Genomic DNA, 27,037 nt, shown 5'->3' on the forward strand with positions numbered 1-27,037 from the left:
AGCCTAGAGGCCGGGAGCAGAGGAGTGCTAAGTTGCCTCCTGCAGGGAAGGGAAGTCCACCCGGCCTTCCTCCCTCCCATCTTGTGCCTGAGCATACCAACGTCCTTGGGGCCACATGAATGATGGTCCCAAGATGCTGTCTCCACTCACAACCACAGTCTGTGCAGCTTTTATTTCAACAGGGAAGTAATAAAATCTATATACAGTCTAAAACCAGTAGAAAAGGTGAGTAAAAAGGACCCATGGTCCATCTGGGTCCAGCCAGGGGCGGTGGCACATGCCTTTACTCCCAGCACTTGGGAGGTGGAGGCAGGCAGATCTGTGAGTTTGAGGCCAGCCTGGTTGACAGTGAGTTCCAGGCAAGCCAGAGCTACATAGTGAGACCCTGTCTCAAAACAAAAGTCTGTGGAGTGATATGAATGGTGGGGCCGGGCAAGCATCGTACCTGGCGCCCAGAGCAGGGCCTGGGCATTTCTCTGGTAGAAGTAAGAGTGAGGCCTTATGAAAGACCCCGCACTGAGCAGAGGCAGAGAGGACACTGCCTAGCTGTTTGAGCCTGTCTACCTGTCTCCACAGGACAGGCGGACATTCCAAGGCCATCATGGAGGTCCAGCCTGACTTACAGACCCAGAAGGAGTCAAGCCTGGCCTGGATTCTGTTAGCATGTCCAAACCTGCAAAGAAAGAGTTCTATTTCAGATCCCATATGGCCCAAGGATTCCCTTCCAGACGGTCTAAGTCTCCCAGCCCTCTTCTGTTAACTGCCCGGGCTACTTGCCCCTCACCCACTCTCCAAGTTCTGTCCCATGCAACTCCTGTCAAGAGCCCAAGCCATAGGTACTTACCTTCACGGTGCTATCCACAGCCCCCGAGAAGAGCCGGCCCCGGGAGACAGCCAGTGCAGTTACACTGCCCTGATGGCGCAGCAGCGTCTGTGTGCAGATCATGTTGTCCATGCTCCAGACCTAGGGGATGAAGGACCATGGGAGATGAGGGCCTACCCTGGCCCAGCCACCTCTGGCCTCTTCCTCCTGGGCAGCACATACCCTGAGGGAGCGGTCATAGGATGCACTGAAGACTTTGGTCTGGTCTGGTGTTGAAATGACTGCCAGGGCATATACTGTGCCCACATGGCCCGTTAGGGTCCGCACCTGCTCTTTGGATTCAATGTCCCATACCTGAAAAGGGGCAGAGTTAAGTGAGACAGAGACCTAAAACAAGGGCAGGAGAGATGGAGGCCTGCTCTAGGGTAGCCCTTACATGAATGAGGTTCTCATAGGTGCCACAGACAATGTGGTGATTCGTCACAGCAATGGAATACACACTGCCACCAGATGTCTGCAGGACATGGATGCAGTCAAGGGTCCGAATGTCCCAGATCTAGGGGAAAGTGTGTCACTTAATCTCAGGCCAGGCACTTGCTTACCTTGGGCCTCAGGGATCCAAGAGACAGCCTCAGAGCATGGTGGAGGGTAGGGAAAGGGCAGAAGAAGCTCTAGGACACCCTAGGAAGGACAGCAGAGGGCAGGTCCCTGCCACCAGGGGTGGCTTGGCACACCTTGATTGTCTGGTAAGAGCCACTGTACAGATAGCTCTGTGCTGCCACCAAGGCCCGCACCCAGTGGTTGAGGCCTGTGAGTTCCTTCTTCAACTTTAGCTCAGTGCCCACGATGTCCCAGACCTGTAGGGATGGCCATGAGCCTGGGCTAGGATGGCATCCATTGGCCCAGGAGCCCCCTCATGCCCACACATGTCTTGCCTATACCTTGATGGCTTTAAGGGAGCCACTGAAGAGCATGTTATGGGAAGACACCAGTGTGCACACAGGGTTGTCATGGGCTCGGATGGTGTTCACCTTCTGCAGGTTCTGGATGTCCCATACCTGCAGGGGGTGACAAGACTTGGGTTAGTGAGGAAGGAGAGAGCATTGGGCCTTCTCAGCCCCCAACCCCTCACCCTGTGCCCACTCACAATGATGGTGCAGTCTGCAGACCCACTGTACAGTTTGCACCTATGGAAGCAAAGTCAACACAGGGAAGGAAAGTCAACGGGAAGCAGAAGAGGCTACCATGCCCTGATTAGCCCCAGGATCCAACATGGCTTGGTCTCAGGGCTACTGCTGCTCCCTGAGTCGCATTCTCTGTGTGCATAGTTGGACGTGAACAACTAGGCTGGTACATTTGATGGCTGAGCTGAGCGAGTGAGGTCACCTATTCTGAACACCAAGTCCCAGGAAGGCCACCACCACTAGTAAAGTTGAGCAATACCTAGAATCATCACACCCAGCAAGCCCACAAGACACGACAAAGGACAGCCAGCCTTGGGAAGGGCCTACTGACAATATAGCTGCTACAACAATATAACCAGAGTTACACCCAAGGTACAACTATCCTGGTGACAGCTGAGCTATCCTTCCAGCCACCTAACACTAAGGCAGGGCCCCGCTCTGCTGGGAATTCATAGACTGTCACCTAGGTATCCAGTATCGCTCAGGTGTGAGTGTTCCATAGGTGGAAGAGACATAAGCTGCACAGGTCCAAACAGGCTCAAGCCCACAGGGTGGCAGTACAGAACATTCTGGCCGTGCCCTGTAGTCAGTGGGTCCCATATTAACACTCACCCCTGGATACAGAGCGCCAGCACAATACCGTCATGACCTTCCAGTGTCTTTTGGCACTTGTAAGTGGTACATGTGTCCCACACCTGCAGAGATCAGGTCAGACCAGGCCCATCAGGTGCAGAAAGGACAGGACAGCAGCCATTAGGAGAGAAGACCAGCCATGGAGAGCGAATCTGAGGCTGGCATGCAGTGCCCAGCTGAGCCCACCATGCTGCGGAGCCTGTGGAACAGACCCCACTCACCTTGATGGTCTTGTCAGAAGAGCCACTGAAGAGCAGGTCACCCATGGAGTAGACACAGAGACACCAGACAGGGCCCTGGTGTCCCACGAAGGTCCCTTTGCACTTGAAGATCTGCTGAGGATCATAGGCTGCAGATGGGAGAGTTAATGAGGGAACAGTAGGGCCTTGGGGACAGTGTGGGGACAGGGGCGGGCGGGCTATACTCACATCCCAGGATACCCATGTTCAGGCGTGCATTGATGTGAGACAGCTCATCCTGCAAGGCCAAGAACAGCAGACAATGGGTGGGTAGGGCTCACCTGAGCTGTGGTAAAGCCACAGAGCCCTAGGCCTTGGGTCAGCTCATAATGGAATACAGATCCTGAAACCCTGAACACTAGGGCAAAGCCTGAGGAGGAACCCCAATCTGTCCTGAGTCTCACCACTGCAGCCAGCAGCCACTCACATTCAACATGGATGCATCCCTCCGGAATTCCATGAGGTCCTCACTGAGCTTGCTCTGGTTCTCATCGAGGACATCTGAGCGACAAGAAAAGAAAGGTATCACTCGAGTCCACAACAGTGCCGAATTCCGTGTTCTCTGAACTAGACTTACCGAACTTGAGCTCAAGGCTTTTCTCCAGCTGGTCGATCTTCTCTGAGAGTTTGCCCAGCATGGAGCGCAGAAAGGCGATCTCCTGGTCCTTCTGGGCCAGTGCCACATGCATCTCGTGGAAGCGGTCATCGGTCTGCTGCAGGAATTCCTTCAGGCCCTCAAAGCGACATGTTTCTAGGTGTGTCTCATAGGTGTCCTGATTCCCAATAAATGTGCACCTGGGGGAACAGCACAGCTGCCCACCTGCCTGGCTGTCAGGACTGAGCCCTTAGCCTCCCTGACCCTATTAAATCCTCAAGAGTCATCATAGTCAAGCCCATTACCCCCAGATCAGCAACCTTCCTGACCCCACCACCCAGCACTCAGGACGCTTCGCCAGTGAAATCTCATACCTCCAGAATTCTTCACGGATCCCCCCTCCCTAAGAATAAAATGTCTGTCCATCACCAGCCTCCCTGTTCTGAACAGCTGGGCAGGATCCTTCTTTCTTTGTTTCCCTGCTTCCCCTCCACACCCATTTCAGCCACTTGTTCAAATCTACGCCCCTTCCCCCTCCTTCCCTGACACCCCACTTCCAACCTGTTCGTCCTTTCTGTGTTCTCCTGGGCACCGGACGTGGGCTGTGACGGCGTGTGGCTTCTGGCTCTGGTGCATGTCCAGGCACAGCTCACAGAAGCCGTCAGCCTAGGGCTCAGACCCACCAGCCCACCCCCACCACTCACCCGTACTTAGAGTGGGGACACTTGATGTGCTCGCATTCTTTCAGGTGGGCCTCGAGGTTCATCTTGAGAAGGGGTGGGCAGCTGGGGTTGTTGGGGCAGCGCACAGGCCTGTAGTCACAACTACTCTCGTGGTCCCTGTGCATACGCAGGACACAGGGGCTGAGCTGAGACCCCACAAAGTTGCCCCAGAGACATAAAGGTGCTCAGCAACCCCAGGGAGATGGAGGACCCGAAGGTACTCACTTCCGGGCACTAAGCTTGATGGTGAAGGGGCAGCCCCTTGGGTCTACCTCAAAGACACCGGGCTTCCCAGTGCCTGCTGCACGGCAGCCATGCCGACAATGTATGAAGAGCTCTCCAATCTGCTCAGCTACTGCAATGTTGTTTACCACCACTGTCAGCTTGGCATTGTCCACAGGACACTTCTCTGGGAGAGGAGGACATGTTGAGCCCACCACCTGCCCAGCCACCTCTCTCCCTGGCAGCTTTGCCCAGTGGGAAGCCAAGTCCTGGGGAGGGAGATGCAACGGCACGACAGGTGGAGAGAAGCCCACCGGGTGCCCTGTCTACTCTTTCATCTGCCCCAAGGTGCCGGTGCAGGAAGAGCTGCACAGCAGACCTCCCAGAGGACGAGCAGGTGATGACAGGGGGCAGAAGGGCAGCCAGTGGGTGTGGAGCAGCAGCAGGGACTGCCAGGGACAACAGCATCTGTCAGCCCAAGCCCTCACCCTGGGACCCAGCCCACGCCCACCACAGCCAAGGCTCTGAGTCTGGAGACACCAGGAATCGGGGTCTGCTTTGCTATCGAGGTCCTTTGCCAGGCCCGAACCCTGGCAACACTATTCAAGCCCTGGGAGAAGCCACACATGCCTAGATAAGAATCCAGTGGCCTCTGCTGGCAGCCTGGGAAAGGGCAGGGTGGGAATTACCTACCAACCTCACAGGTCTGAATGGGAGGCACAGACCTACCTGACTTCAAGGCACATCGTCTGCAGAAGGTGTGCTGTGGGGACAAAAAGTAGACTTGGGGGACTCCAGTCAGAGTCTCACATCATCCCACACCACTGCAGAGAGCGCCTGCTGGACAGCCAGCTTAGGATGAGCAGGGCTAAGGTCCTAGATGAGGGTCAGCAGGCAGAGTCGGGTGGGAGAGGTGTGTGTGCTCACCCCACACGTAGTGATCACAGGGTCCTTGAACACACTGCAGCAGAGCTGGCAGCACAGCTTCACCGAGGGCTGCTCCGCAAACACCAATGGCTCCTAGACAGAGTGGAGCAAAATGGTCAGCACGTGGGCCAGGAGTGACATTAATTACCCAAGCCGCCTGCACGTTCACCCGTCCGGGGCTGTTCACTGGCACTGAGACCCATGAGAGGACCAAGGAGCTAAAGCAAGGGGTGTGGTTCAGAGGCAGGCTGTGAGCAGTGAGAAACTGACACACAGCATCTGCACACATGGTCTCAGCCTTACTGGCCTCTCTTCCTGCCTCACAGACTAGCAAAGGACCCCGTCTGAGCCCCACCTTCCCACAACTCATCCCCAGGCAGCCTTCACATAGACTAGAGGCCCTAATCCGGTCTGACCTACCCTCAACATGAGCTATGTTGGTGCGGTCTGAGGGACAGTGCCCTGTGCCACTGCAGCACTGACAACCCTGGAAGATGATTCCTGCCAAGCCCACCACACCTACCGGCTCCTCCTCCTCCTCAGGCAGCGAGAACGTGGAGCGCAGGGACATGCTGGACTCGGAGTGCAGGGAGCGGACAGAGATGGCTGAGTCAGAGCGTCGAGGAGTGTTGATGGGGGGCTGCACAGATGGAGGCAGCCTGTCAGGGGGTTGAGCCCTGTGGAGGCAGGGGCGCCCCTAAGCCACCCCACTTCCAGCAAACCCACAAGGCTGTGGATTGTGTGTGGGAGGCTGGGATGGCCTCAATCCCGTGGCCTGTGGCGGCCAGCCCTGGCCTTTGGTGCTGGGCTGCCCGTTCTTGCCTGCCAACTTTCTTTGTGTAAATGGAGAGATTTCCTGCTATTCAATTTTACAGGACATGCTCAGGCTTCTTCCTGCTTCCCGTGAGGGAATGTGGGCCGCAGAGAGGCTGCATCCACCAGCCAATCCTGGGGCAGCTAAGACACCAGATTACCCAACAGAAAAGAGTAGAAGTCTGGTCAAGGAGAGGAGCCCATGGGCTGAGCTGCCTTGTCCAGGAGACACTAGACCCAGCCGGGAAGGCTCACTGGGACTTTCAGCAGAGGCTGACCTCGCCTCCTAGACGTGAAGGGAGGGAACGACCTTTGAGAGGTCGTAGGGGATAGAGGCACGGCGTCCAAGAGCTACTGCTGCCATAGCTCCTCCATGCAGGCCCAATGCCTAGGCTCACCTGCCTCTCCCGAGCCTACGTCCAGAATAGGGAAGGGGGCCATGAGATAGGGATGCAGCCCATCCCAGTTCTGGGCGTCCCTGAACAGAGGCAGAGGCTGGGCACATATTCACCCACCAGGGCAGTTCCCATCTCTCCTTACTCCGATGTCCCAAATTACATCGTGCATGGGAGTGCCCTGTGAGACCCAGAGGGCAAAGTTAAAGGAAGTGGGTCATACCCCCACAGACAGCAATGGCAGGCAGAGGACACAGAGTACTAGGCAGGAGCTAGTACAGAGCTGTAGTCTCCCCTCTGCCTACTGGCTAGTGCAGCTCTTAGGCTCCCCCACTCCCACCCCCCGTGCCAAGCACAGCAACTAAGGCCAGTCAATGCGGTGGGGTGAGCATGGCTGCTCAATGTCCTACAGCAAACACAAGATTCTAGGACATCACACTAAAGGTACTATAACCTGTCAGATGCCCCAGAGTTATCCAAAACCAGAAGCACAATGAATCCACTTCCAAGGCCCAGGCCGCAGTCAGGAGTTGGGTGGAGACTGAGAGAGGTGAAGCTGTGGGGTATGGGCACCAGGTATCTGACCCATCCTGGGGCTCAGGGCAGTGCCTGCCCCGTAATATGCCTACTGGATGTTTACCTTCCTAATGAAAAGGGAAAAAAGGGGTTGGGCATGGTGGTACATTCCTTTAATCCCAACACTCCAGAGTCAGAGACAGACAGATCTCTGTGAGTTCAAGGACAGCCTGGCCCACATAGTGCGCTCCAGGATAATGAGGACCACATAGAGACCCTGCCTCAAACAAAACAAAACAACGACAATGAACCCCACCAAATATAAAAGCAAAAAGAAAAGGGAAAAGAGGTCTGGTTCCTCTGCCGTCCAAGCAAAGACTTCAGTCCTGGCAGTCATCCTCTGTCCCATGGGCGGATTCACCTAAGCACACCTTTTATGGCTCCCACCTCCCTTAAGATGGAGCCCAAACTGCCTGAAATTGGCCTTCAGGGAACATGCCCTAAAGCACAGTTCCACAAACTGGCTGCTTCCTGCCACCACCCAGCTACAGGAGCCTCCTCTTAGTTTCAGGAATGCAACAAGTGCTCAGACCTCAAGGTGCCTCACCATCCTGACTCTGCTCTCCTGCCAGCTCCTCTTAGGACCTGGACCTCAGTGAGGAGGGCCTGACAGGAGGGTTGGGGATCACACTGGGCTCCCGCATCGTGGAGACCTACCATGCCGTCCTCCTCATCCCGTGGCGAATAGGCAAGGGTGCTAGAGGAGGAAGGCGTCCTGCGATGCTGTTTGTATGTGCTGGTCCCATCAGCTGCTGAAAGAGAGGGGAAGGGCTGAGTGACACAGCTGTCAGTGGAGGAAGGGGCTGAGGGATGGAGACATCTGGCAGGGCTACGGAACCCTTCGATTGTCTCTAGCTCTCAGCCTCCCTGTCCTAGACTGGGACGTGGTTATCCAGGAAAGTCTTCCGAGGTAAACCAGTACCAGCAGCGTGGCCCTGGCTCATCAGACTGGACCTGCAGACAACTGAGAATGCACTGCTAGCTGCCTGCCTGCCCTGCTTACCAACAGGAGACGTAAATCATTTCCTGCCTCTAGTGTGAGAACCTGGGACTTGGCTCATGCTCACACCAGCACTAGATCCCCAACCTTTGCTGCCCTTTCCTTCTTTCTTTCCTTTTAAATTGTACATGGACGAGTGTTCTGCCTACATGTATGTCTATGCACCACTTATGTGACTGGTGCCCATGGAAGCCAGCAAACAACATCGGATCTCCTAGAACTGGAGTTAAAGATTGCTCTGAAACACCATGAGGGTGTTGAGAATTGAACCTGGGTCCTCTGGAAGAAAAGCCAGTGCTTTTAACCACTGAGATACCTCCCCAGATTCAGTTTTTGTTGAATCTGGCTTTTTGAGACCTGGGACTCATAGAGATGGACCTGTTGCTGCCTCCCAAGAGCTGAGATTAATGCAGGAAGACAGGGTCTCCTTAGACTGCTCGGGGTTACCTCAGATGCATTACTTTCGTGCCTTTACCTCCCAACTGCTAGGATTACAGGCAAGCACCACCAAGCCCAACTAAGATCTTTCTCTCATACCCCGACAAGGTTCCATTCTTCAGCCCAACAAGGGGCCCCCATGCCTTGCTGGGCACAGAATCAACCCCAAATAGTATATGAGTGGCCTGGCATCTTTCTAGGGTGGGTCACTTGGGGGCTTCCCTTTGATCTTTAAAGTAACTGCCAGGTTGACAAAGAGGAAACAGAGCAACTGAAGGACCTCAGCAAATACACGTCTAGTCTAGGTCCTCCCTATTCCTCTCTAACCCAACCAAAATCAGGAATTGGAGCTAGACTTTTGGTCTCCCTCCCTTTTGCCTATAGAATACCTTGTCCAGCCTGGTCCTGAAAGCTGAGGTTCCCCAAGAATGAAAGGTCAAGGGTCCATGTGGGAACCAGAGAACCATCTCATAGGCCCTATAAGGCTTGCAGCGCCAAGGATAGGCTACAACCAGCACAGGTTAAAACCGAGCCAGATGTCATAGCAATCAGAACCCTAAGGCTTCCATTCAAGATTAGGAATATGACTGCCTATCCTGTGACTGGGCCGGATGAGGCGAGTACTGGTACACTGTTGACTAGCTGACATGCTGTTTGGCTCTGGAACCCTCAACAGTGCTGATAAGCACTGTGCAGTCTCTAAAGGTGTACGAACTGTTAAGTAATGGCCTCCTGGTAGGGGTGTGGGAGAAGAGGCCCTCTCTTGAGAATTCTCAGGTCATCCAGAAATAAAAGGCACTGGTGTGCACCTGGTAGCCCTGTGCCTTCAGCCATGGGAAGGCAATTAAAAAACCAATTAGTAGCTGGCGCACTCCTGCAGTGGAGTAAGTACGGGAAAAGCAGAACAGCATGCCCCAGAACCCTGGCCCTGCCCGCCTTCAGCATGGATGCTGCCCCACGGCCCCACCCTACGCTATGTCTCTTGAAGCGCTTGTCTGATGGCACCAGATCCCACTCACACACTCAGACACTAGGAGTCATGGCTGGGCTGAGGCAGGGGTCACCATAAGATAGGGATATAACTAGTGGTACCAGGAAGGTCAAGACTGCCCCCCACAGGGGATGGGCATGTTTTCAGGGTGAAGAGGGGGGCACTGATAATAAAGGTGAGGCACAGGAACAGGACTCCTTAACTCTGTTTTGCTGGCGACTGAGACATGGGGAGAAACAGAAGCCAGGAGACCACCCTACCAGGAAGAGCCCCTAAATCCCAGCAGAGTACAAATCTTCCTGGTCAGGCTCACCTTTGGTAATGGTGGTGACGGTCGAAAAGGTAGGCCCAAAGGTCGTTTCCATCCTGGTCTAAGACAATGGAAAAGGCTTAATGCAAGGTGCACAGGATCACACACACTGCCATGCTTACCTGCTGGTGGCCCCCTGCATGCATATGCAGGGACACACCATCAACAGGCACAGACTATCCTGAGGGACCCTAGCTTTGCCCTCGGTGGCAAGTTATACATTTAGCATGCGGGGGGCCTGGAGTGTGGTAAGCAGAGCACAGGCCTCACCTACAGGCTCTTCTCTTACCCCACTGCTGTCTGAGGCAGGAAGGTTGGCCGGCCCCCCGGAGAAGCGGTTGTAGCGGGCACTCTTGGCTGAGCTCATGCTCTAGAGAGGCATCCAGGTTCCTTGGGCAGTGTCCCCTATGAGAGAAACACAAATGAGGGGCTTTAGAGGTGGCATTCTGGGTTCCTGCAAGTGAGCAAAGCTTCCCCCGCCTGTAGACTTCTGGCCAGCCCATCTCAGGGCAGGTCTTAACTTCTTCCTACCTCTAATACTATGTGAGTAGATCCACAATGGGCAAAGGCCTTCCTGCCTACCCCACTCAGGCGGCCAAGGCTCCAGGTACAGCTGATCTTTAGTGGTACCATCCCTTCAGGACTGAAGCTTTTGAGGAAGCCAAATAGCTCTACCCCTGACGTGAAAAACCCCACTGTGTGGCTAATCTTCAGGTCCTGATCACAGTTGGTCACTTCACGGCCTACTTTTTTGCAGGTCAAATGTCCCCATGGCTAAGGCTGGGGTCTTGCTTTCTGCTCATCCATTAGACTGGGCCTAAGGTGTGGCACACACACCAGGACTTAGTCACATGGGGACCCACCAGACTACATAAATGTGTTCCCTGTTATAGCACATGCTATTAGTACCCTGCCAGAACCACAAAGAACCAATAGGCAGTCACTTGAGCCTGTCTCCCAGATGTAGTCATACAGGGCAAGTCACAGGAAAAAGAGGAACCCTAGAACTGAACCAGTGGAGATCACCCATAACAACTGTGCCACTCAGGAGCTAGGGAAGCATAGGGACAATGGCAGCATACATGGGCCAATGTCCCCGTTCGGCCCAGAAGAGAAGGTCAGAAGAAAGGGTAGACATGTGGCATCTACAGGAAAGAAACCCAGTTAGTAGGTCACACTCAGAACATGTCCAGGACCACACTCACCCTGTGACATTACAGCTGTAGACACGCAGGGACATGGCATTGTAGAAGGCATCCCCGAGGGGTTCCAAGGGTGGCGCTAGCTCACCATGCTCATTCGTTCTTCAGGCTCATGGCCGAAGTGGAGCCTTTGAAGCCACCTTCTAGGGAGCCACGGTGGTGGAGTATCCATTCCACAAGCCAGCACCACACCACAGGGTAGCTTGGTGTGTGCCAAGGCTCTCAGACAGTATCTACCACAGTTCCCTAGGAATGGTGCACGCGCCACGTTCTCTATCAGGGCCCCCAGCACTGTCTCTTCTACAAACACTGAAAGGCCGCAAAGTGTGTCCTGTTTTACTCAGACTTGTTCAGCTCCAACCAGAGAGCTTTGAGGAAGGACTAGTGCTCACCCTGTCTGCAACCCTAGCTGAATCCTGGTCCTTTCCTTTACTCCCCAGGCCTCACCCACCTCTTCAGCTGGCCATCCCATCTCACTTCCAACCCATCTCACAAATCAGGGTAGCTCCTGCCCTGGCACTGTAACTGGCACTGTCGGGCACTTGCTACCTGTCACTCTAAATGCCCTCAAGTATAGGTAAGTGGAACTCTCTAAAAGGCAGGCCAAGGCCTACCTCTTCCTGACCTTAGCCTCATGTCAGAGCTGCCAACATAAGCCAGAGGCTCTACGGTATTCACTTCCTCCCTCTCATTACACCAGCCTCAATACCACCAAATATTCAAAGGCTCAACTGTGATTCTAGAGCTTGGCTCTGGGTACTTTAGACTGGACTCTCTAGGGAAAGACATACAGAAGAGGTAGCCGTGAGGGAAAGATGTGGATGTGGCCTGAAGGATACCCTGTATTTTTCTGCCCCTTTTCCCCAATCTACTTCCTGAGGAGGAAGGTCCTTGACAGTCTGCCAGGGTCTTGCTTGTCAAAGGGATGAGCAAGGATGAATCAGTAGGTGGCCTCGTGACCAGGAGAGTGCCCCATTGATTGTGACCCTTGCAGGGAGCTCCTAGGGTTTAAACAAAGCTGTTGCTTGTTTGTTGAACAGTGGTGCCCTCCTAGCATGACATTCAGTTAGCCTAAACCTGGAGACTTCAGGGCTTGCTCTGTAAGTGTGAAAGGTTTAATCCTTTGGAGAAACCTAGGAGGTGAGCTCACAGAGTGGTATTAAGAGACAGACAGGGGGTTGGGGATTTAGCTCAGTGGTGGAGCACTTGCCTAGCAAGCGCAAGGCCCGGGGTTCGGCCCCCAGCTCCGGAAAAAAAAAAAAAAAAAAAAAAAAAAAGAGACAGACAGACCTACATTCTAATGAGTTGCTTCCAAGCACCTGTTACTCTGGCCTGTGAGCCCAGGAACACAGTGCCTGGTTAGGCTTTGCTCTATTGTAAGGTTAAAAGAAAAAGTACACAACAGCAACCTGTGAACCAGTAGCCAGCCTATAGAGCCAGTATAGGGAACAGAACTAGCCTGAGGGGAAGCATAGAGCCAAAATGAACTGGAAAAGCAGGAAGCAGCTTCCCAATTCACATGGGTTCAGCCTCCTTCAGGGACCCGAGGGTAGGCTAACCTCAGGCTAGCGTCCCAAACTGTGCAAAGCCCACAAGGAGGCCACTACCCTCAACAGGACTGAGAAGTACACTGAAGGTCATGTCTTCAGGCTCTAAGCTTTGCAATAAGAGGATTCAGCAGCTAGTGGGGACCATTCCTCAGACAACAGGGAAAGTATCACACAAGCCAAACCCACCATTCTGCTGAGGGGCGCTAGCTGACAGCTGTTAACCTCAGTGGGAACTCCTTTGGGGTTATGTGTCCTGGAAGCCAGCTCTTTCCTGTCCTCTCACTCCAGGGTGGAAGGACAGATTTCTATAAGACGACACACAATCTCAACCTGGAGAGAGCAGCGGGCAGTGGGCTACCCACGATCTGCCATAGAAACTCTCTACCCTCTCCCAAGGACAAGACTATCTGTCTATCTGTGGAGCCCAGAACATATAAGTCCCTAAGAAACGGAATTCTTTCAGATTTTTGTAAAAGTGGTATTAAAAACTGAACGTGGTGCTGGGCTGGGGTGATACATGTCTTCAATCTCAGCACTGGGGAGGCAGAGGCAGGTGGATCTCTGTGAGTTCAAGGCCAGCCTAGTCTATAGAGCAAGTTCTAGGATAGCCAAGGCTACATAGAGAAACCCTGTCTTGAAAAAAAAAAAAAACCCACCTGAACTCAGTGGGGCTGGTGAGACGCCTCAGTGTCTCTGAGTTCAATTCCTAGCATCCACTCTGTGGCGACAGCAGCCTCTACCTCCTGTTCCAAAGGACCTGATACGCTTTTCTAACTTCCCAGGCACACATGTACTAAACAGACATACATAAGTCAAAACTTTCAAATAATAAAAATAAGTAAAGGTACAAAAAATTAGGAAAAAACATGGAAATTAAACGTGAGATCTCATACCAACTAGTGCTCTACCACTGGACCATCTTCCTAGTCCCAAGATTTTTTTTTTTAAGACAGGGTTTCTCTGTGTAGCCCTGGCTGTTTTGGAACTCACTTTGTAGACCAGGCTGGCCTCGAACTCACAGAGACCCACCTGCCTCTGCCTCCCAAGTACTAGGATTAAAGACATGTGCTACCACCGCCCAGCCTAGGATTTTTTTTTAAGACAGTCTCACTACAGCTCAAGTTGGTTTTGCACTGATGATCTTCCTGCTTCAACCACCATGGGCTGGGATGACAGACACAAAGCACCACAGCTGGCGACAGAACGCTACCTTCTCGACTTACTTTTTTCTTTTGTCAGATTCTTGTCCCACTTATCTCTCTGTGTGCGCATTAGAATGTGTATGTACCACAGTCCCCAGCACAAGTGTGTAGAGGTCAGAAAACAAACTGGAGAATAGGTTCTCTCCTTCCACGCAGGTTGCCAAGCTGGGACGCACACACACACGTGGAAGTCAGAAGACATCTCGTGGGAGTTTGTTCTCTTCCTCGTATCACGTGGGTTGACCTCAGGTCTCAGGTCGTCAGGCTTGATGGCAAGTGCCCTTATCTGCTGAGCCATCTCACCAGACCCGAGATTTTTCTTTTTTCTCTTTTTAGATTTTTATTGCTTTATGTATACAAGTGTTTGCCTTCAAGCGTGTCTGGTGTTTGAGGAGGTGCTGCACCTCTATGTAGTGCTGGGAATCGAACACGGGTCTTTTGCAACACGTGCTCTTATCCATGAAGCCAACTCTCCAGCTCCCCCAAGGTTTATCTCTAAAAGAGGAAAAAAGGGCTGGAGGGATGGCTCAGTGGTTAAGAGCACTGACTGCTCTTCCAGAGGTCCTGAGTTCAAATTCCAGCAACCACATGGTGGCTCACAACCATTTGTAATGAGATCTGGTGCCCTCTTTGGTGTGTCTGAAAACAGCTACAGTGTACTTATATATAATAAATAAATAAATCTTTAAAAAGAAGAAAAGTGTGTGTGTGCCCAAGTTTAAGGGTGCATGTGTACTGGTACCTATAGAAACCAAAAGGAGGGCTGGATTCCCTGGAGTTGAGAGTTTTAAGTGGTTGTGAGAGACCCAACATGAGGACTAGGAACTCAACTTCAGGCTGTTGCCAAAACAGGAAATGCTCTCTAGACCAATCCCTCTGGAGTCTATCTTTTTTTAAAAAAAATTTTATTTATCTAATTTTATGTGTGTTACTGTTTTGTCTACGTGTATGTATGTGCACCATAAACATGCAGTGCTCATGCAGAGGCCAAAAGAGAACACTGGATCCCATGAGCTGGAGTTATACTCAGCTGTGCACTGCCATGTTGGTGCTGAGGACTGACCTAGGTCCTCTGCAAGAGCAAGCACTCTTAAACACTGAGCCATCTCTCCAGCCCAAGATGTGGTCTTTTTAAAGACAAAAAGTTTGAGAGCCTGAGGCAGGATTGTTTTAAGGCTAAGACCAGACCAGACCAGACTGACAGACATACAGACACACAGACACAGACACAGACACACACACACACACTCCATGGAGGAGGGCACTATCTATCTCGGATGTCACCAGTAGACAAGCCGTGCAAGGCTTCAGTCCTGCCTGAGCCGTGGTGGTCAACAGGCTGGACTTCAGCCAGAGCAGCCTCTGGTCATACTCGCCAGAGTTCCAAGCATATCTCCTGGTATGAGGAAGCCAGTGCAGGAGCCTGAAGAATGTCCAACCCCTACTTCAGCTCCCCTGGGCTCAAAACCAGATCTGGCTGCCAAATCCTATAGAAACAGACGTGGTTGCCATAGCAAATCTAAAGGCACTCCCTCGGCCTGTCCCCTTGAACGTCCCCTTAAGCACATCTTTTCCACCCCAAGCAGGCAGGGTCTCACAGCCACGGTCCCCAGAGAGCCTTTGCTTACCTCAGACCTGAAGATCTCGGCTCTTTCCCTCCGAGCTTCCCAGCTCTGTCTCTATCCTCAGTTCTCCTACTGTCCATACCCACCATCCTGACACGGTGGTTGGGGGTCCCTTAGCTTGCTTCTCCCTCCCAATGTTCTGCTTTCTTCTTACACCCATACCCAGCCTCTGTACCTTGCCTGCTCAGGCCTTCAGAGTTCAGGGAAGTAAACTTCAATCCTCTGCTGCCAGAGGCCCTGGCCTTACCTCACTAGCATTCATTTCTGTGGTACAGGAATCAGGCTTTGTCTACAAGTTGCAGAGGGGTTCCTGGGGGAGGAGAGTAGCCAGATCCGGAGCAAACAGGAAGAGTGCTCTGAGATATATGTCATCCCATTCCAGTGCCCTGCTGTCTCAAACAAACCCAACTGGTATCAAACATGTGGCAGCAGGCCCAGGGATCTGCTTAAGTGGCTTTGACCCCCTTGTGTATGCTTCTTCCTACCCCACAGAAGCTTGGGTAAATCATTAAAGTCCCAGGCCAGACAGAATGTAGAGCAGACACCTATGCAGCCCCATCCCACACTATACACCTGCTTCTGGCTCTCACAGCAGCTCCACCCATCAAACCTGGATTTCAAGGCTATTCCCCCTGCCCCGTATACAACAGGCATGCTCCCCTGGATCTCTTGGGACTGGATGGCCTTATTTCTTGGCTTCTATACTGTGACCTCTTGTGCTTCGGACTCTCAAGAAGCATCAAGTCCTCCATTACCAGCTCAGTTATCCTTAAGTAATCTGTTTTCCTTAAGCCATATTACTCTTCCCTAGGACTGGCACTCTGCGAATACTAAGAGCATCTCTTGAAGGGTGGGGGGTTGGTAGGTTCTTCTCCAAGGGTTTCTCATGGACAAGCCAGTCCAGGTCTGATAAAGTGCTGGGTACCCACTTGCTGGTTAAGACCAGATTCATGGGAACCCTGTGTACAGCAAGATACAACCATCTGACAGTTCCTAAAGGCAGGCGCAGGCTGGCACTTCATGGCAGAGTAATCATGACCAGGGGCCCTAGACTCAGACAGACCTGGGTTTGAATTCTATTGACCATTCAAAAGAGGTAAAATTGGGTAAGTTGCCCGACCTTGAAGGAGACTGTATTTCTCACTAAAAACATTTTAATGGCTCCACGACTGGATGGGAGCTATCAGAGATAACTAAAAGCTATGGATACAGCAATAGCAATGGCTCTGAGAGATTGGAGTGGCTGCTGAGAAAGGACAAAAGTTGGCCCACAGACAATCCAGTTTGTGGCCACACAAGGGCTGACCCAAACTTTGTTCCTTCTGCTACTCCATTGCTATCAGTAAAGTAGGCGCCCCACTGCACTCTCAAGCTAGTCCCTTCTGAATTGAATCAGGAAGCCAATTACAGAGACTAAGCTCCCTACATATTATGGCCAGATTCAAGGGAGGAATAACTGGGTAAGTTGCTTGACCTTGAAGGAGACTGTATTTCTCACTATAAAACATTTTAATGGCTCCAAATCTGAAAGGAGCTATCAGACATAGCTTCAGATGTGCTTTCTTCCTATTTTCCGTACCAGGCATTGCTTCATCCATGACTTATACCCTCTGGGTGCTTGGATTAGCAAAGACTGTTTAGTCTGACCCCTGAGGAGCTAGAAGCCAGCCGGGAGGGAAGGGTATGAAGCCCCATTTGTTTCTGTCAGCCACAGATTACTAAACACCCTGATCTTTCCCGTTCATTTTCAGAAAGACTCTGATGTAGGGCTACAAGAAGTTACATCAAGGAACTTCTCGGATTTGGGCAGCATTCTTGGCCACTCCTCCCTAGTCTGTGGTCATCTTAGTCAGGCTGTACACAGTGGTTCTGACTTCCTGAAGAGACGGTTACAAATAGACTTAGGACCTCAGGGTACAGGGACTGGAGTTTCCTTGGAGAAACACGAATGTATGGAGTATCTTCAAGAGTGTCTCCATGACTGAAGCAGTGCCTGCCACAAAGACCCTCAAGAAAGACACGAAGAGACTCAGAGAAGGCTGAAGAACAAGCCCAACAGGGAACCATCTGTAAAGGAGTGAGCCTGTGTGGAGTGTGAAGCAGGAGGGGCAGGAGGGGAGATGAGACTGACTGAAGTGGTACATTTCTCTAGACCTCAGCCTCATCTGATCCTGTTGGCCTGCCTCAAAGGAATCTACGCTAAGACAACTGGCCTCTAGTGAGGGTAAGAAGGCGCTGATCCAGCTTCCTCACTATCTCATTTGAATCATAAAATCATTATGCATACCAGAAGGTTCTCAGACTTTGCCCTGATCTGCCTCTTAACCTCACCTATCACTTGTTAGTGCTTGCTGGCTTGCTCCAAGCCCTTCTCACAGGGCCTTTATCCCTCTGGCTCCCTCTGCCTGTAAGGCTCTTCCCGCAATGCCTCAAGACTGACTGTTTCTCCATCAGGTCTTTGGCTAACTGTAGGGTTCCCTACCAAAAATTTAAAAACGCCCAACACTTTATCTATGTTCGGTTCCCCCCCACACACCCCGTAATACTTATCACAGTTCCTCATGAACTTTTTGTCAGTCTCTCGCTCCTTTTAGAATAACAGTACTGGAGGTGAGTTGCCACAAGGAAACATTTACCAAAGTCTTGAGACATTTTTGTCGTAAAAAAACAGAGCTGTGGGTATTACTACCATCCAGGTACAAATCCAGAAATACTGCTAAACTGCATAGGACCCTAGAGGCAGAATGATCTGTCTCAAAACCGCGTACCAGATGAGCTTATCAGTTTGGAATCCGGTTCTCCGCCGACTCTCCAGAGCCTAGGATACTGCTTGGTACACAAGCAGCGCTCAAAATCGTAGGAGTGCGGAGAGAACGAAAGAGAGAGTGAAGGGAAGGAGTGACAGACGGATCTACTGAGAGTCAGGATGACTTACAGAGGCTGAGACCCCAGCTGTCTCAGTCCCGCCCCCCAGGCTAGGCCCACGACCGCTCGCGACGGTCCCATAACCAGCCCGCGCCCCACCGCACTCCGCGGAAGACGGAGTCCCAGGTCCAGTGCGCGGCGCACTCACTCACCCGCCCGCAGCTGCCTGGGAGCAGCGGCTACACCCTCCGGCATCATCTTGCCCCTCTCGGCCCGGGGCCGGGAAAGGTACAGGATACAGGAGCCGGAAGTCCCCGGGCGCTGTGCACGTCGGAACTTGTAGTTCACCGACTTCAGGAACTCTAGGGGCTGCTTCACGCTTTGAGCTTCCTAAACTACGACTTCCGGCGCCCTCTGCACTGAAGAACCGGATTGGTAGCTTCAGAATCACTCTATGTTACAGATAGGAATTTGATTGGCTAACTGCCTTATCACTCATGGACTCAATGGCTCTACCACCCGGAGGCTATTCCAGCTACCCAAGATACCGCCTCTAAAACAAAATCGACGGTACGATTGGTGGAAACTGCAGGATAGCTTGAGGAGCATATCAGCAGTGGAGGAAGGTGGGCACTTCCTCAGAGATGGACCAATCACGTAAGGGGCAGTTCTATAAACTCTTGAGCCTCGGGAGCAGTCGTTCTTTTTGGGATTTCGGGTGTGTGCGTGCGTTCTTTCGTCCAGTTTTCATAAGGAACGTTTTGTGAACTGTGGTCGCCAGATGGAACTCAAAAGTCTCCTCGACTGCAGTTCGGCCTTCTTCAAGAAGGACTAAGTCCTAAGGACTTAAACCTTTATCATTTATCTTCTGACTCCTTTTTTGCAGGTAAGAACGAGGCGGGCCTGGCTTCCCTTTGCAGCCCCAAGCCTGTGATGAATTCAATTTCTGACACCTCGTATGAAAACTGCATACATGTGCAGTCTGATTACATTATAAAACTGAGGCTGGGGGCGACGCCATTAATTGGATGGGTTTTGGGTGAAAAGTTACCTAAAGTGAAGATCTATGTTTGTTTTTTTTTTCCAGAAGCACATTAAGTCGGCTGCAGACCTTCACAGTAAATCGGCTGCATCTCAAGACCCAACGGATAGGAGTGTTGGCTGGTAAGCTGGGCATCTGTGTATCTAAGCTAGCAATAAAGCGGAAGTACAACCTCACTCTGGTCTCAAACGTTATTTCGTGTCCTGTTAGGACAATACCGTAGAGGGCCTGGTCTTTTCACAGTCTGTAAAGGGGCTGAGTCACAAGAGTAAGTCCTTCTTTCTGTCCGTATCCTTCTAGTCTAGGGTGAGCGTTTAAGCTAGTACTGCCTCAGGTGGGACACCCTAATCTTGATAATCCTAATCCTAGTGGGGAGGATATCTGCGTATAAGTTAATGTTTCCCCAGGTGAGTTCTGGCTTGGAGGGAAGTACCTTTTACCCCCTCCCCCACAAAGCCATTCTTTTGGCCCCAGAAGATGACTTTCCACAGATGACACAAACTCCAGAAACACCTTTATTAATGGGGACTTTAGAGACAGGTTTTCACTCAACATTTGTGGTCTGGTGACTTTAGTACAAGGTGGGAAGGACTGGGCCAGCCTGCTAAGTAGTGACTTGGTTCTATCAGCCCAATCTTCCTGTGGTTTCCTACATCAGAGCCTACTAGTTGATTTGGAAGCAACCCAACAAATGGACAACAGCCTTTGGTCGTGTGCAGTAAGCATGGCTTTTCATAGAGAGGAGGCACGATGTGGTGCCGTCCTTCCTGCTGGGAGTGCCCAGAAGAGGGCAGCCACGTGCCATAGTGTGGTTTGTATGCTTTCTGTAATGGCCCCTGAGGCCAAGGGGCTTAAGAGCATCTGCCTCAGGTGTCTTGAAAAGGAAGACATTCTGGCATCCATCACCTATGGTATCCCAAACAGCTGCCTCCAGCGTAGTAGAACCGAAATTCAGCCAGGTTCAGAGTCGACAGCAGGAGACCCCTCGGCCCTCCCTCTTCACATAGTCGTGCAGCCTGAAGCGTGGCTCACTGGGAGCCTTGGTGGATCTTTGTTTCAGCTCCCTGGAGAGCAGTGGGGGGAGGGGGAGTAGACAATAGCACAACACAACCATTTAACCTAAACCCTAAACCGTGAGGGTAGTGTTTTCTGTTCACTACCAGGACTTACTTTGCTATGGCTGTAAAAGCCAAGTCCACATTGAGGCCGCTCTTGGCGCTGGTCTCCATGAATGGTAGCCCATACTCCTGCAAATAACTGCTGCCAGCCAGGTGCTGGGCACATGGTGGTGGCCCAAGTGTCACAATCTCAAGAAGACCCTCCTCACCCTCCCTGTTTTGACTCACCTTGGCTAATTTCTCCCCATCTTCCCTCTTTACCACTCGTTCTTGAGTAGAGTCAACCTGGCCCAGGCACAGGGATTTGGTTAATGCCAGTCCATGGCATGCCCTGTGGGGCCAGGCTGGAGAGGACAGGCCCAGATTCCCACCTTGTTCCCCAACAGCATGAGCACCACGTCCTGCTGGGCATATTCCTGGATCTCTGTCAACCAGGCCTGTATGGGGAAAGCTGGGGCCAGTCGCAGGGCTAGTCCTCGGCCTCTTGTGCCACACCTGATCCGCCTTTTCTAGAAGCCCTTATCCAGGTGGTCCTGCTAATGGAGTCAGATATCACCCAGGCCTATTGAGCTAGCAAATGAGACCATGAGGGGTTCGTTAGTTCTTTCCTTCTATTAAATAGCAGGACTCTGGGGATCTTGCTACCATCTAGACAATCTTGGTTCATTCCCCCACCATGGCCACTGACCTGGATGTTGTCGAAGGAATCTTTGTTGGTGATGTCGTAGAGCAGCAACAGTGCTGGATACAGAAAGCAATGAGGACACCCCTGGGACCCAGTGGCTCCTCACTACCTGAACCCTTCTAAATACTCCCAAGTCACCCTCACCTGCCTACTCGCCCCTGCCCCCATGCCAGTAGGTAACCCAGACTTGGGGAGGATAGCTGGACCCCATGTCTATGGGCTTACCGTGAGCATCCCGGTAGTAGGCATGGGTGACACTTCGGAACCGCTCCTGACCAGCCGTGTCCCAGATCTGTGGCAACAGGCACTGGTCATACTGCCCAACCTCTCCCTGGTGTCTCCAGCCCCAAACTCCTGTAACCTCACCTGCAGCTTCACCTTCATGCCATCCACATCCAGAACTTTATTCTGAAACAGAACCAGCCGGCACCAGTAAGGATGCCCGCCGTCCTCTGGTTGAAGGGGGAAAGGCAGTGATGGGGAGATTGGAGGACCCCCATTCCTACAGCACTTCCTGTTCTCTTTCTGCTCTGAGAACAAGGTCACATTTATGCTTAAAATTGGAGGCTCCTAGCAGATGCCTGATATCCCTGACAGTTCTTCCAGCACCAACCCTTGTTCACACACACACACACACACACACACACACCAGGTCATACACAGTTCCTACTTGCCAAAAGTGTAGCACTATTAGTACACTGTTCCTGCTTTAAGATAGATGCTAGCTTAGGAGCACCTCAACTGGAGCTACTGTGTACACTGAGAACTACACCCTGCCTGGAGAAGCTGCCTCCCCCAACCCCCACCCCCAGTTGCTGGGACACCCATTTTCCAGGAGACAGACTTATGCCTGTCTGACTGTACTATGCCCACAGAGCCCAGATCTGTAGTTGATGCATAGGTGATATTCATGAATTTGCTGTCTGCATGTTTTCAAGATTAGACACCAGACTAGAGTGCCATCCACCTGTCACCCCAAAGGAGGCTAAGCCTGGCTCTCCCTTTCTCCAGAGCTCTTGCTATCAGCACTTCTAGGTCTCTGGGGAACCAGGCTCCACCATCTGCCTGGCAAGGAGGGGGATGCTTTGCCTCTCCTGTGCCGTGAACAGGGGTGCAAACCAAGCAGCCCTACAAACCAAGACGGGAGACCATGACAGGCAAAAAGCCCCTGTTCTCATGCCTGCCCTGCTCCCTCTGACTCTTCAGCCTTCACTTCATCCTGGACTCTTATAACCACCTAGAAGGCTTGAGGAGACCTACAGTCCTCAATCGGGATAAAGAACACTTCCGGCTGGAGGGAGCCCCCTTTCCTGTCTTCCTCCCAACCTCCTGCTAACTGGGTCTAATTAAAGGGTGAGAAAAATGCAAATTCAGAATTTGCCAAGAACACACCAACACCTTGGCACATGAGATTCAGGCTGAGCAGGGTTGGGGGGGGGTGTTGGGGATGGGCTTTAATGCTAGAACTCCCAGGACCCTGCCTGGCAGGCATCCTCATGGGGTTTCCATATGCAAAGGCAGGGGCCTCCTGAGTGAACAGGCCTTAGGTTTCTCTCACCGTCACTATTCTGAAGCACAGCTATAGCTCAGCTATATAGCTCAGCACAGCATCAGCCCCTGGCATGAGAACTCTGCTTTATCTGAATACAGGTACTACCTTGGGTTGGGTGTTAGGAGGCTTCCCCAGGCCCCTCAGGTGTTGGGAGGCAGCTGGTATAGTAGCTAAGCTCCACCTCCTGGATCTAACAACCATAGCCCAGCTGGACCCAGTCAGAGCTCGGAACATCAGCCTCTACTCTCACCCGGAAGTCGATGCCCACAGTGGAGATGAAGGTACCAGCCAGGAAAGCCCCATCCTTGAAGCGCACGAGCAGGCACGTCTTCCCCACACCGGAATCCCCCACCAGCATGACCTAGAGCAGGCAGGAGGAGCAGAGGATTCAGGCTTGGAGCTTAGGGCCTTGCCCACCTAGAGATGCTTCTGGTCCGCCTTGAGCTTTTGGGGGAGGGGCGGGAGAGGAGATGAGTGATCCAGGCCTGTAGGTTCAGCACAGCCTGAGGGAACACAGCAGCATGGTTCCCAATAGCACGAATGCCCAGCTTCTCTGTCCCCATTAGTCCCCTGTCACCTCTCCCTTCAACAATGCTGCTAAGTCAACAGGGAGTGAGGACAGCTGTCCCCATCCAGCTTCTTACCTACCCCTCCTCCATAGACATCATGCTCGATCTGGGAGGGCAGCATTTGGGGCCTATGGGGGGCAGAGCCATGGGAGTGCAGCTGGAACCTCCTAAGAGACCTGTGGGAACTCAGTACGGGGGTGGAGGGGGGGGTCTTCGAATTCCAGCAAAGACACAAATCTCAGCAGCAAGGCTCAGAAGTGTGCCCGTCAGTTTTTGAAGTGAAGTGAGGCTAGGGATGATCTGTGGGCCTAAGGGGCAGACCAGAAGTCTCTCCCTCCCTCATGATCCCTGAGGCCAATGTTCCAGAACCTAGTGGGGGTCCGGCCTTTGGAGGTCAATTCACACATTTCACAATTTTGTTCCCATCTGGGGTGGCCTCTTTCTCCTCTCTCCTAGAAAAAGGAGACTTACAGTCCCTGGGGATGAGGGAAGGCAGCATATGGATAGGAATTGATGAGACAAGAGCACCAGTAAGGGCCATAGGTCCCAGAGGGACAGCTCGGATCTTTCAGGACCCCTTACTTGGCCTTGCAGTAGGTGGAGTGGGAGTCGGGCCCTGCCAGCTGTTGAATACCCCAGACCCAAGTCTATTGGTTCTGTGTGTGTGTGTGTGTGTGTGTACGCGTGCGCTCGTGCACGCACGTAGGGTCTGGCGACAATTAAGGTACTGCCATGCCAGCTCCAAGGTGCTGCTCTAGCCAGCCAGTTCAGCGCCGAGGGTCCGCACGGCCCTGCACTCTTCCCCAGCGGCGGTCTAGGATCCAACACCACCTGCTGCATTCCCATGGCGGGGAGGTGCCTGGCTCACCTTGAAAGCAACGTCGTAGAAGTCTCCAGTGCCACCAAGTGAGGGCCGGCCGGACTGCGGGGGCCCGTTGGGCGGTGCCTCTGGGCCGGGGCGCGCTGTCCTGGGATGTGCCAGACGTGGCCCGTTGGCGGCGGCGGGCAGCGTAGAGGCAGCCGGCACACTCCCCCCCTTGCTCTTGGGGGTCTTCTTCCTGGACATGGTTCTCAGTGTGCTCCTGCTGCTACCACCGGGTCCCAGGTCGTCCCACGCTCCGTGCCCGCCAAGGCAGACTCGGACCCGAACCCGTCCCACAGCAGCAGCGGCAGCGGCGGCAGCAGCAGCATCTCCAGCACTCAGTGCCTGCCCCGCCCCCGCGTCCCCACAGGCGGCGCAGCCACTCAGGCCCGGCCTCCCGCCACCGCTGCCAATGGCCGCTCTGAGGCGGAGCCATGCAAATAATCCCGCCGCTCCAGGGGCGGGGTCAAGAGGTCCCACGAAGGCCTTAGGTGTGCAACCTAGGAGCATGCATTATGCTCAAGGGCCTAGCTGTCTATGTCAAGGGAAGCACTAGGATCCTGTGTCCTCTTGGTGCACTGTTCCTTGCCCCAGTCTTCGGTGTCCCAGCTCAGTAACCTAGCTCAATAGACAGGTCCATGGACATGGGACTACGATGTGTTCTGAGCTGAGGATGCTGGGGGCAAGCGGCTTGCATGAATAGGCAGCCTGAGATTCGGGGTTTCTCTTTTCATCAGAGATACCAGCCATCCGACTACTTGTCCTCAATGCTATTCCCTCCACACCAGGCAAATTCAGGAAGTTCCAGCACTCATGCTTCACAAACAATCCCTGCTCTGCCCGAGCACTCTGGGCTCAGCTGATCAGAGGCATAATGGACACGATGTTCTTCCTCACATATTTTGCCCACCCACCGCCCCCCCCCCGGCTGAAGCATGGGTATCTGAAGTGAGAAATGAAGTAGTTGTCACAGTCAGCCAGCATCAGGCCCTTTGAGATACTCACTGCAAAACCTCTGCCCTGACAGCCTAGGAGACTGAAGGTCCCTTTCCCAGAATTGACTGGTCTGAGGTCTTTCCATCCAAAAGAGGTCAGTGTTGATTCTCTAGACCCCAAACTGGTCCAGGACCTGGTATATCCTTCTCCAGGATCTGACTTTGCTACCTCACCTATGCTGATTGGAGGAGTTCTGTCCAAAGCCTCTCACCCAAGACACTCCAGTCAGAAGAAACTTCAGTGGTCAGAGGTGAGGACAATGGATGCTGGAGGCTGCTGCCCTTGAGACATGGAATTTCTTGGTGTTCCTCTGGAGTGCCCTAGCTGTCCTCCAAGATGTGATCGTTGACACCAAACCTCTGGGTCTCTTGGCGGCCTCCTGAGCTTTCTCGGTTGGCAGTGAGCAGAGCATGAAAGAGTCCCTACCTCTGGGTCACAGAGCCCCTTACCTCTTTCTCCAGATCTGTATGTCCTGACCTAGAGTGGGGGGACTGGGATCTCACTTTTGCATTCCCTGAGGACTCCTGTCCTCACAAGGTCGGCCTCAGGATGATCTCAGCTGAGAAGCTCAACATCCTGTGCCTATTGCCCTAGGAAGTAGATCACACAACCTCCTTCCAGCTGCCGCCTAGAATCTGTATGAATGTGTACCATGGGATGCCCAAAAGAGTTCAAGTTTGGATGCTCTGGGGGCAGGGGCTGCAAGGAGGGGATTCAAGAGGATGTGAGCAGTGAAAATAGTGCAGGCTTCTAGGAGGAGAGGGAACAGGCAAGCCAGAGAAAGTGGGAGGGTAGCAGAGGAGGGGAGCCTCCAACAGCAGAGGAGACAGACTTGCCTTTAAAGGGAGGAACATTTACATAAAATCCAGGTCTCTGCTTTCTCCTGAGAAACCTCAGGGCACTCTCTCTCTCTCTCCCCCACGCTCTGTATCTCTAGGCTCCTCTACTCCCATTCGTTTCTCACTCTGAAATGGAAGCTTTTCTGGGCACAGGAAGCAGCTTGTCTTGGTCACTGCCTTATCCCTGGCAGCCAGCTCCTGGCCTCAATAAGCAGCCGCTAAACTGGTAAAAGAAATACAAGCCAGAGATGCAGCCCTCGGATGGGCATGGTGGCGCACGCCTTTAATCCTTGTGCTCATGAAGCACAGGTAGGCAGATCTCTGTGAGTTAAAGGTGAGCCTGGTCTACATAGCAAGTTCCAGGCCTATCAGGGCTACATAGCGAGACCCTGTCTCAAAAGTAATTGATTAATTAAAATGAAAAGAGTCAGGTGTGGTGGAGGGCATGCCTTTAAATCTCAGCACTTGGGAAGCAGAGGCGGGCAAATCTCTGGGAGGTCAGTCTGGTCTACATTGTGAGTTCCAGAGCTGCATAGTCAGATCCTGGATCAAAAAAACAACAACGGGAGCTGGAGAGATGGCTCAGTGGTTAAGAGCCCCGACTGCTCTTCTAGAGGTCCTGAGTTCAATTCCCAGCAACCACATGGTGGCTCGAAACCATCTATATTGAGATCTGATGCCCTCTCCTGGCCCGCAGGCATACATGCAGGCAGAAAGCTATATGATGAATACATAACAAGTAAATAAATATTTAATAAAAAAATAAAAAAGGCGGCAAGCGCATTGGTATTCTTTCCGGTGATAGAGTGGATCTGTGTCTCCTCCCCTTGAACCTGAGCCATGGTACAGCCGAAGTGATCCCAGGTTCTTGCACCCCAAGACAGTGGTTTTCAGAATCTGGGTGCCACGATTAGAGAACACTCAAGCATCCAATGGAGAGTAGCTGACTGGGTGAGCCGAGTCTCTGATGGACACAGGAGCCCAACGGATGATGCCGTATACAACAGGGTTTCACTATGTAGACCAGATTGGCTTCAAGGCTTCCAAGTGTTGGGATTCTAG

General features: G+C 52.6%; 2 protein-coding genes, 1 long non-coding RNA gene and 1 other non-coding gene across 19 annotated transcripts; 2 read left to right on the forward strand and 2 right to left on the reverse strand.

The window, feature by feature from the left end:
• Window positions 1-141: 141 nt before the first annotated feature.
• Traf7 (TNF receptor associated factor 7) lies at window positions 142-18,654 on the reverse strand. 13 transcript variants are annotated; one of them, XM_032914308.1, is made up of 21 exons: window positions 18,525-18,654; window positions 10,158-10,273; window positions 9,872-9,929; window positions 7,787-7,881; window positions 5,869-5,985; window positions 5,346-5,438; window positions 5,148-5,181; window positions 4,422-4,605; window positions 4,185-4,313; window positions 3,457-3,674; window positions 3,307-3,380; window positions 3,069-3,117; window positions 2,862-2,989; window positions 2,620-2,702; window positions 1,971-2,010; window positions 1,765-1,881; window positions 1,558-1,680; window positions 1,260-1,379; window positions 1,046-1,177; window positions 845-964; window positions 142-673 (listed from the first exon to the last, which is right to left on the reverse strand). In XM_032914308.1, the coding sequence occupies exons 2-21, from the start codon at window positions 10,233-10,235 to the stop codon at window positions 659-661; spliced, it is 2,007 nt and encodes a 668-aa protein (XP_032770199.1). In that variant the 5' UTR covers window positions 10,236-10,273; window positions 18,525-18,654; the 3' UTR covers window positions 142-658. The 13 variants fall into 13 exon arrangements, with proteins under 13 accessions (XP_032770199.1, XP_032770198.1, XP_032770197.1 ...); XM_032914307.1 differs by having other exon boundaries at window positions 4,179-4,313; window positions 7,787-7,878; window positions 18,525-18,653; XM_032914306.1 differs by having other exon boundaries at window positions 4,179-4,313; window positions 18,525-18,653.
• A 376-nt stretch (window positions 18,655-19,030) lies between these two features.
• On the forward strand, window positions 19,031-19,530 carry LOC116909978. Its single transcript, XR_004389119.1, has 2 exons — window positions 19,031-19,198; window positions 19,400-19,530. It is a non-coding gene; the product is annotated as an uncharacterized LOC116909978 (long non-coding RNA).
• Window positions 19,238-19,320, forward strand: LOC116910670. Its single transcript, XR_004389202.1, has one exon. It is a non-coding gene; the product is annotated as a small nucleolar RNA SNORD60 (small nucleolar RNA).
• A 325-nt stretch (window positions 19,531-19,855) lies between the features above and the next one.
• Rab26 (RAB26, member RAS oncogene family) lies at window positions 19,856-24,494 on the reverse strand. Of its 4 annotated transcripts, none has more exons than XM_032913761.1 (9): window positions 24,147-24,494; window positions 22,960-23,070; window positions 21,524-21,565; window positions 21,383-21,449; window positions 21,161-21,213; window positions 20,844-20,909; window positions 20,701-20,757; window positions 20,525-20,601; window positions 19,856-20,418 (listed from the first exon to the last, which is right to left on the reverse strand). In XM_032913761.1, exons 1-9 carry the CDS (start codon window positions 24,342-24,344, stop codon window positions 20,316-20,318), a joined length of 774 nt encoding a protein of 257 aa, XP_032769652.1. In that variant the 5' UTR covers window positions 24,345-24,494; the 3' UTR covers window positions 19,856-20,315. The 4 variants fall into 4 exon arrangements, with proteins under 4 accessions (XP_032769652.1, XP_032769651.1, XP_032769650.1 ...); XM_032913760.1 differs by having other exon boundaries at window positions 20,525-20,628; XM_032913759.1 differs by lacking the exon at window positions 21,161-21,213 and having other exon boundaries at window positions 20,701-20,909.
• Window positions 24,495-27,037: the final 2,543 nt, after the last annotated feature.

The sequence above is a fragment of the Rattus rattus genome, chromosome 9 (genome assembly GCF_011064425.1).
Source record: "Rattus rattus isolate New Zealand chromosome 9, Rrattus_CSIRO_v1, whole genome shotgun sequence".
Classification (NCBI taxonomy): Eukaryota; Metazoa; Chordata; class Mammalia; order Rodentia; family Muridae; genus Rattus; species Rattus rattus.